Below are 9,444 nucleotides of genomic sequence, written 5' to 3' on the forward strand. Positions count from 1 at the left end.
AATAAATCCCAGACAGTGTCACCAGCAAAGCACCCCCACACCATCACACCTCCTCCTCCATGCTTCACGATGGGAACAACACAAGCAGAGATCATCCGTTCACCTACTCTGCGTCTCACAAAGACACGGTGGTTAGAACTAAAAATCTCAAATTTGGACTCATCAGACCAAAGGACAGATTTCCACTGGTCTAATGTCCATTACTCGTGTTTCTTGGCCCAAGCAAGTCTCTTCATATTGGTGTCCTTTAGTAGTGGTTTGTTTGCAGCAATTAGACCATGAAGGTCTGATTCACACAGTCTCCTCTGAACAGTTGATGTTGAGATGTGTCTGTTACTTGAACTCTGTGAAGCATTTATTTGGCTGCCATTTCTGAGGCTGGTAACTCTAATGAACTTATCCTCTGCAGCAGAGGTAACTCTGGGTCTTCCTTTCCTGTGGCGGTCCTCATGAGAGCCAGTTTCATCATAGCGTTTGATGGTTTTTGCAACTGCATTTGAAGAAACTTTCAAAGTTCCGTATTGACTGACCTTCATGTCTTAAACCTCTTGGCGTACCGATCCCTTTAGCGAGATGATTTTCGTCAACATCCGCTGAATTGCAGAGCAATTAATTAATTCAAATTAAATTACTAAAAATATTTAATTTTCATGAAATCACAAGTGCAAAGAGCAAAGCACAGCTTAGCTTGTTGTTAATCCACCTGGCGTATCAGATTTCAAAAAAGCTTTACAGCGAAAGCAAACCAAGCGTTTATGTTAGGGCATCTCTCTCAGCAGACAAATCATTACAAACAGAAATGTTCTTACTTATTTATCCCAATATCAGCGTTATAAATGTTTGTTTTTTTCGGCTGATTCTCTCTCCTGTGCTCAGGCCCCCCATGTGCCAACCTGCACCAGAGATGTTGCTGATTCTGGGGGGAGAGTGAGGAGTACCTCCCCTGCACTCTCCACTTCCACCCTGCCACCCTACTCCACACCGAGACATGGTTTAGCCCAACCTGTCCAGCAGTCAAGATGATGGCCTCTGTGGTTGCCAACGGAAACAGGAAGAAGTCACTGTCCCTGAAAGGGGTGGACCCAGAAACCTGCATGATCGTCTTCAGAAACCACTGGGCACAGGTAGATACACACCTGTCTGTCTTACTGTCTACCTACCTGTCTACCCGTCTGTCTGTCTGTCTGTCTACCTGTACATACCTGTCTGGTTATCTGTCTACCTGCTTGTACACACTTGTCTGTCTGTACTGTACATGCCTGCCTGTCTGTCTGTCTGTCTGCCTGTCTGTCTGTCTGTCTATCTGCCTGTCTATCTGTCTACCTACCAGCCTATCTACCTGCCTGTCTACCTGTCTGGTTATCTGTCTACCTGCCTGTACACGCTTGTCTGTCTGTACTGTACATGCCTGTCTGCCTGCCTGCCTGTCTACCTGCCTACCTACCTGTCTGTCTGTCTACCTACCTGCCTGTCTAGCTACCTACCTGCCTGTCTACCTATCTGCCTGTCTTCCTACCTGTCTGTCTACCTACCTGTCTGTCTACCTACCTGTCTGTATACCTGTCTACCTGCCTGTCTACCTGCCTGTCTACCTATCTGCCTGTCTTCCTACCTGTCTGTCTGTCTACCTGCCTGTCTCAGAGAAATAGAATGAATAGAAAGAGCCTCTCCATTCAAGTCAATGACGTCATAATGGGTGGACTGGCAGTCATTTTGAGTGTACCCTTGCCAGGAAGTAAAAGCAGGAAGTGCACCCTTGCCAGGAAGTAAAAGCAGGAAGTGCACCCTTGCCAGAAAGTAAAAGCAGGAAGTGTACCCTTGCCAGGAAGTTAAAGCAGGAAGTGTACCCTTGCCAGGAAGTAAAAGCAGGAAGTGTACCCTTGCCAGGAAGTAAAAGCAGGAAGTGTACCCTTGCCAGGAAGTTAAAGCAGGAAGTGCACCCTTGCCAGGAAGTAAAAGCAGGAAGTGCACCCTTGCCAGAAAGTAAAAGCAGGAAGTGTACCCTTGCCAGGAAGTACAAGCAGGAAGTGTACCCTTGCCAGGAAGTAAAAGCAGGAAGTGCACCCTTCCAGGCTCTTGACTAGCGGGAGGACCCGCTCAATAATATACCATGATAAATTGGATGGTTTTGAAAATGTTGTCCCAACATGGCTCCTGGCTTTCTGTGGCTTTACATTACATAGTACTACTCAATTCCTCATTTTATGATTGGATCCTCCCCGACACAAATTATGCTTTTGGTTTGGCCCCGGTCCTCAGAGGATGTGGTTTGGCCCTGATACCAGAGGACGTGGTTTGGCCTCGGTCCTCAGAGGATGTGGTTTGGCCCTGATACCAGAGGACGTGGTTTGGCCTCGGTCCTCAGAGGATGTGGTTTGGCCCTGATACCAGAGGACGTGGTTTGGCCTCGGTCCTCAGAGGATGTGGTTTGGCCCTGATACCAGAGGACGTGGTTTGGCCTCGGTCCTCAGAGGATGTGGTTTGGCCCCGGTCCACAGAGGATGTGGTTTGGCACCGGTCCTCAGAGGATGTGGTTTGGCCCTGATACCAGAGGACGTGGTTTGCCCTGATACCAGAGGATGTGGTTTGGCACCGGTCCACAGAGGATGTGGTTTGGCCCCGGTCCACAGAGGATGTGGTTTGGCCCTGATACCAGAGGACGTGGTTTGGCCCTGATACCAGAGGATGTGGTTTGGCCCTGATACCAGAGGACGTGGTTTGCCCTGATACCAGAGGATGTGGTTTGGCCCCGGTCCTCAGAGGATGTGGTTTGGCCCTGATACCAGAGGACGTGGTTTGCCCTGATACCAGAGGATGTGGTTTGGCCCCGGTCCTCAGAGGATGTGGTTTGGCCCTGATACCAGAGGATGTGGTTTGGCCCTGATACCAGAGGATGTGGTTTGGCCCTGATACCAGAGGATGTGGTTTGGCCCTGATACCAGAGGATGTGGTTTGGCCCTGATACCAGAGGATGTGGCTTGGCCCCGGTCCTCAGAGGATGTGGTTTGAGAAGAGAGAACAAGTTGCACAAAGCTTGTAAAGATAAAAGAGTGGTAGCTCCTCTCTCTTCTTCTTAACATTCCCGTAACTCTGGAAGATAACTTGTAACAAACTAAGAAGAAGTCACATGGTCAATTCATAACCAATAAGAATTATATAGAAGAGGATATTATTCAAATGAAGGAAGTTTCTATTGTGAAGTAAGGAGATGTGCATCTTGTGTGTGAGCGGTATTTCTCAAAATGACTGATAGTTGGTAACGGTTATATTGGGCTCATTTTGGAGCGTTTAAAGATATCTTTGTTAGTGTTGTACATTAGTGGAATTAGAGGAGGGCTGTTTCTCTGAAACCCGGGCAGTAGGTTCAGGGAGGCCTGTTTCTGAACCCCAGGCAGTAGGTTCAGGCAGGCCTGTCTCTGAATCCCAGGCAGTAGGTTCAGGGAGGCCTGTCTCTGAATCCCAGGCAGTAGGTTCAGGCAGGCATGTTTCTCTGAACCCCAGGCAGTAGGTTCAGGCAGGCATGTTTCTCTGAACCCCAGGCAGTAGGTTCAGGCAGGCATGTTTCTCTGAACCCCAGGCAGTAGGTTCAGGCAGGCATGTTTCTCTGAACCCCAGGCAGTAGGTTCAGGCAGGCATGTTTCTCTGAACCCCAGGCAGTAGGTTCAGGCAGGCATGTTTCTCTGAACCTCAGGCAGTAGGTTCAGGCAGGCATGTTTCTCTCCCCAGGCAGTAGGTTCAGGCAGGCCTGTTTCTCTGAACCCCAGGCAGTAGGTTCAGGCAGACCTATTTCCCTCCTCAGGCAGAGGCAGCATGCCTATTTCCCTCCCCAGGCAGAGGCGGCCTGCCTGTTTCCCTCCCCAGGCAGAGGCAGCATGCCTGTTTCCCTCCCCAGGCAGAGGCAGCATGCCTGTTTCCCTCCCCAGGCAGAGGCAGCACGCCTGTTTCCCTCCCCAGGCAGAGGCAGCCTGCCTGTTTCCCTCCCCAGGCAGAGGCAGCCTGCCTGTTTCCCTCCCCAGGCAGAGGCAGCCTGCCTGTTTCCCTCCCCAGGCAGAGGCAGCCTGCCTGTTTCCCCCCCCAGGAAAAGGCAGCCTGCCTGTTTCCCTCCCCAGGCAGAGACAGCATGCCTGTTTCCCTCCCCAGGCAGAGGCAGCATGCCTGTTTCCCTCCCCAGGCAGAGGCAGCCTGCCTGTTTCCCTCCCCAGGCAGAGGCAGCATGCCTGTTTCCCTCCCCAGGCAGAGGCAGCCTGCCTGTTTCCCTCCCCAGGCAGAGGCAGCCTGCCTGTTTCCCTCCCCAGGCAGAGGCAGCCTGCCTGTTTCCCTCCCCAGGCAGAGGCAGCATGCCTGTTTCCCTCCCCAGGCAGAGGCAGCCTGTCTGTCCGTGTGTCTCACAAACTGACCAGCAGCAGAAATCTATATGTTTAGAAAACACATTTGAATTGAATTGTGGGGGAAATCACCAGTCATGTGTATTCAACCTAATAAACACCGTAAGAATAAATCCAGAACAACCCGTTCAGTACCTCTCTCTCTCCCTTCCCCTCCCCTACCCCTCTCTCTCTCTCTCTCCCTTCCCCTCCCCTACCCCTCTCTCTCTCTCTCTCCCTTCCCCTCCCCTACCCCTCTCTCTCTCTCTCTCCCTTCCCCTCCCCTACCTCTCTCTCTCTCTCTCCCTTCTCCTCCCCCTCCCCCTACCCCTCTCTCTCTCTCTCTCTCTCTCTCTCTCTCCCTTCTCCTCCCCCTACCCCTCTCTCTCTCTCCCTTCCCCTCCCCTCCCCCTCTCTCTCTCTCTCCCTTCCCCTCCCCTACCCCTCTCTCTCTCTCTCCCTTCTCCTCCCCCTCCCCCTACCCCTCTCTCTCTCTCTCTCTCTCCCCCTTCTCCTCCCCCTACCCCTCTCTCTCTCTCCCTTCCCCTCCCCTCCCCCTCTCTCTCCCTTCCCCTCCCCTACCCCCCTCCCTCTCTCTCTCTCTCCCTTCCCCTCCCCTACCTCTCTCTCTCTCTCCCGTCCCCTCCCCTACCCCCTCTCTCTCTCCCTTCCCCTCCCCTACCCCTCTCTCTCTCTCTCCCTTCTCCTCCTCCTCCCCCTACCCCTCTCTCTCTCTCTCTCTCTCTCTCCCTTCTCCTCCCCCTACCCCTCTCTCTCACTCCCTTCCCCTCCCCTCCCCCTCTCTCTCTCTCTCCCTTCCCCTCCCCTACCTCTCTCTCTCTCTCTCCCTTCTCCTCCCCCTCCCCCTACCCCTCTCTCTCTCTCTCTCTCTCCCCCTTCTCCTCCCCCTACCCCTCTCTCTCTCTCCCTTCCCCTCCCCTACCCCTCTCTCTCTCTCTCCCTTCTCCTCCCCCTCCCCCTACCCCTCTCTCTCTCTCTCTCTCTCTCTCTCTCTCCCTTCCCCTCCCCTCCCCCTCTCTCTCTCTCTCCCTTCCCCTCCCCTACCCCTCTCTCTCTCTCTCCCTTCTCCTCCCCCTCCCCCTACCCCTCTCTCTCTCTCTCTCTCTCTCTCTCTCTCTCTCTCCCCCTTCTCCTCCCCTCCCCCTCCCTTCCCTTCCCCTCCCCTACCCCCCTCCCTCTCTCTCTCTCTCCCTTCCCCTCCCCTACCTCTCTCTCTCTCTCCCGTCCCCTCTCCTACCCCCTCTCTCTCTCCCTTCCCCTCCCCTACCCCTCTCTCTCTCTCCCTTCCCCTCCCCTACCCCCCTCTCTCTCTCCCTTCCCCTCCCCTACCCCCCTCTCTCTCTCCCGTCCCCTCCCCTACCCCCTCTCTCTCTCCCTTCCCCTCCCCTACCCCTCTCTCTCTCTCCCTTCCCCTCCCCTACCCCTTTCTCCCTTCCCCTCCCCCCCTTTCCCTCTCTCTATCTCCAATCCCCTCCACCTCTCTCTCCCTTCCCCTACCCCTCTCTCTCTCCCTTCCCCTCCCCTACCCGCCTCTCTCTCTCCCTTCCCCTCCCCTACCCCCCTCTCTCTCTCTCTCCCCTTCCCCTACCACTCTCTCTCCCTTCCCCTCCCCCCTCTCTCCCTTCCCCTCCCCTACCCCTCTCTCTCTCTCCCTTCTACTTTCTCTCTCTCCTCCCTTTCCTCTCTCCTTCCTCCCCCACTCCCTCTCCTTCCTCTCTCCTCCCTTTCCTCTCTCCTTCCTCCCCCACTCCTCCTCTCTCCTCCCTCCCCCTCTCTCCCCCCTCAGGTGGTGAAGATCTTGGAGAAACATGATCCTGTCCATAGCCGGTCCGGTGTCTACCTTCGCCTCGGTCCTGTCCCCGGTGACGAGGCCAGCGCGGTACAGAACTACGTAGAACACATGCTGTTCCTGTTGATGGAGGAGGAAAGTTCACTTTTTATAGATCTGTCATTCTCATTGAAAGCCACATCTGATAAGCAGTAGATCCATTCTATGTGAGATATTTCTGTGCTCCCCCTCCATGCTACCAGCATGGTAGTCATACTGTAGATACAGATGTACACGGATAAATAGACAATAAAGCATTTCAGTTAAAATACAAAGTGAACAACATAAAGCAGAGTTAATTGAATGACAGAAGTGTTTTTGACGTCCTTAGGAGCCGGGCCAGGGCGGAGCGATGGGAGCCATCCTAGAGTTTGTGGTTGTAGAAGGCGTGATGGAGAGACTGTTCCTCTGGAGTCTGAGACGACACTTCACTGATGATATGAAACTGGAACAAGTGATTTTTTTTTTGACCTGTTATTTATCAATCAATCAATCAATCATTCAAGTACCTTATAGATGCCCAGCTTAAAACCCCCCAAAACAATGAAGAGGCTAGGAACCCTGGAAGGAAGGGTTATTATTGACTGTTTTAGTGACAGGGTGAGTAATTGATAATGCTTATCCCCAATCTCTCTCTGCCCCCCTCCATCTCTGTCTCTGCCCCCTCCATCTCTCTCTCTCTGCCTCCCTCCATCTCTCTCTCTCTGCCCCCCTCCATCTCTCTCTCTCTGCCTCCCTCCATCTCTCTCTCTCTGCCCCCCTCCATCTCTCTCTCTCTGCCCTCCTCCATCTCTGTCTCTGCCCCCCTCCATCTCTCTCTCTCTGCCCCCCTCCATCTCTCTCTCTCTGCCTCCCTCCCTCCATCTCTGTCTCTGCCCCCCTCCATCTCTCTCTCTCTGCCCTCCTCCATCTCTCTCTCTCTGCCCTCCTCCATCTCTCTGTCTCTGCCCTCCTCCATCTCTCTGTCTCTGCCCCCCTCCATCTCTCGCTCTCTGGCCCCCTCCATCTCTCTCTCTCTGCCCTCCTCCATCTCTCTCTGTCTCTGCCCTCCTCCATCTCTCTGTCTCTGCCCTCCTCCATCTCTCTGTCTCTGCCCCCCTCCATCTCTCGCTCTCTGGCCCCCTCCATCTCTCTCTCTCTGGCCCCCTCCATCTCTCTCTCTCTGCCCTCCTCCATCTCTCTCTCTCCGCCCTCCTCCATCTCTCTCTGCCCTCCTCCATCTCTCTGTCTGCCCTCCTCCATCTCTGTCTCTGCCCCCCTCCATTTCTCTCTCTCTGCCCCCCTCCATCTCTCTCTCTCTCTCTGGCCCCCTCCATCTCTCTCTCTCTGCCCCCCTCCATCTCTCTCTCTCTGCCCCCCTCCATCTCTCTCTCTGCCCTCCTCCATCTCTGTCTCTGCCCCCCTCCATCTCTCTCTCTCTGCCCCCCTCCATCTCTCTCTCTCTGCCTCCCTCCCTCCATCTCTGTCTCTGCCCCCCTCCATCTCTCTCTCTCTGCCCTCCTCCATCTCTCTCTCTCTGCCCTCCTCCATCTCTCTGTCTCTGCCCTCCTCCATCTCTCTGTCTCTGCCCCCCTCCATCTCTCGCTCTCTGGCCCCCTCCATCTCTCTCTCTCTGCCCTCCTCCATCTCTCTCTGTCTCTGCCCTCCTCCATCTCTCTGTCTCTGCCCTCCTCCATCTCTCTGTCTCTGCCCCCCTCCATCTCTCGCTCTCTGGCCCCCTCCATCTCTCTCTCTCTGGCCCCCTCCATCTCTCTCTCTCTGCCCTCCTCCATCTCTCTCTCTCCGCCCTCCTCCATCTCTCTCTGCCCTCCTCCATCTCTCTGTCTGCCCTCCTCCATCTCTGTCTCTGCCCCCCTCCATTTCTCTCTCTCTGCCCCCCTCCATCTCTCTCTCTCTCTCTGGCCCCCTCCATCTCTCTCTCTCTGCCCCCCTCCATCTCTCTCTCTGACCCCTCCATCTCTCTCTCTCTCTGCCCCCCTCCATCTCTCTCTCTCTGCCCCCCTTCATCTCTCTCTCTGCCCCCCTCCATCTCTCTCTCTCTGGCCCCCTCCATCTCTCTCTCTCTGTCCCCCTCCATCTCTCTCTCTCTGACCCCTCCATCTCTCTCTCTCTCTGCCCCCCTCCATCTCTCTCTCTCTGCCCCCCTTCATCTCTCTCTCTGCCCCCCTCCATCTCTCTCTCTCTGGCCCCCTCCATCTCTCTCTCTCTGCCCCCCTCCATCTCTCTCTCTCTGCCCCCCTCCATCTCTCTCTCTCTGCCCCCCTCCATCTCTCTCTCTCTCTGGCCCCCTCCATCTCTCTCTCTATGCCCCCCTCCATCTCTCTCTCTCTGACCCCTCCATCTCTCGCTCTCTGACTCCTCCATCTCTCTCTCTATGCCCCCCTCCATCTCTCTCTCTATGCCCTCCATCTCTCTCTCTCTCTGACCCCTCCATCTCTCTCTCTGACCCCTCCATCTCTCTCTCTCTGACCCCTCCATCTCTCTCTCTCTCTGACCCCTCCATCTCTCCTCTCTATGCCCCGCCCCCCCCAACACCACACTCCCCTTCTCTCCCCTCTCTGCAACAGCTGAGGATGTACCAGATGTTACTGTCTCAGGCCAGACAGCCTCTCTTGCACCACAAACCTGTTCTACGACCCTTAATGATGCTGTTATCTTCCTGTGCTGGAGCTGGGAGTGGAGGAAGAGGAGGAGGGTCAGTGGAAGCAGAGTTGGTGCTCCTGCTTAACCAGCTGTGTGGTGCGCTGGCTAAGGACCCCTCAGTGTTAGGTGGGTTCTGGTTCTGTGTTCTGCAAGATAAATGGACAATTAAGTCGTTTTCTGATTTCTTCTTCCTCCTCCTCTTCAGAGTTATTCTTCCACACCAGTGAGGACCAGGGGGCAGCCAACTTCCTGCTCTTCTCCCTGCTGATCCCCTTCACGCATCAGGAAGGCAGCGTAGGACAGCAGGCCCGGGACGCTCTGCTGCTCATCATGCAGCTGTCGACCTACAACCCCAGAGTCGCTACACACATCACAGACAACACGTACTTCTGTCCTGTGAGCCGGTTACCGTAGTCACCGTCTTGTAGTCACTCATCTTTATTGCCCCTCCACTCCCCCTCTCTCCTCCCCTTCCACCCCCACTCCCCCTCTCCCCCCCCCCCTCTCCTCGACCCCTCCTCCCCCTCTCTCCTCCCCCCCCCCCACCTCCCCCCTCTCCTCCCCCTCGACCCCTCCTCCCCCTCTCTT

The 9,444-nt window shown here is 55.1% G+C and overlaps 1 protein-coding gene across 1 annotated transcript in view; it reads left to right on the top strand.

Annotated features, from left to right (window-relative positions):
* Positions 1 to 1,019: 1,019 nt before the first annotated feature.
* LOC110500953 (protein FAM160A1-like) overlaps positions 1,020 to 9,444 on the top strand; it is a 22,739-nt gene continuing 14,314 nt past the window's right edge. Inside the window, exons 1-5 of the mRNA XM_036956531.1 lie at positions 1,020 to 1,124; positions 6,172 to 6,264; positions 6,545 to 6,667; positions 8,781 to 8,982; positions 9,062 to 9,252. Of these exons, the coding sequence (XP_036812426.1) occupies positions 1,020 to 1,124; positions 6,172 to 6,264; positions 6,545 to 6,667; positions 8,781 to 8,982; positions 9,062 to 9,252 (714 nt within the window). The remainder of the gene's footprint in view (positions 1,125 to 6,171; positions 6,265 to 6,544; positions 6,668 to 8,780; positions 8,983 to 9,061; positions 9,253 to 9,444) is intronic.

The sequence above is a fragment of the Oncorhynchus mykiss genome, chromosome 21, assembly GCF_013265735.2.
Source record: "Oncorhynchus mykiss isolate Arlee chromosome 21, USDA_OmykA_1.1, whole genome shotgun sequence".
In the NCBI taxonomy this organism is placed as follows: domain Eukaryota; kingdom Metazoa; phylum Chordata; class Actinopteri; order Salmoniformes; family Salmonidae; genus Oncorhynchus; species Oncorhynchus mykiss.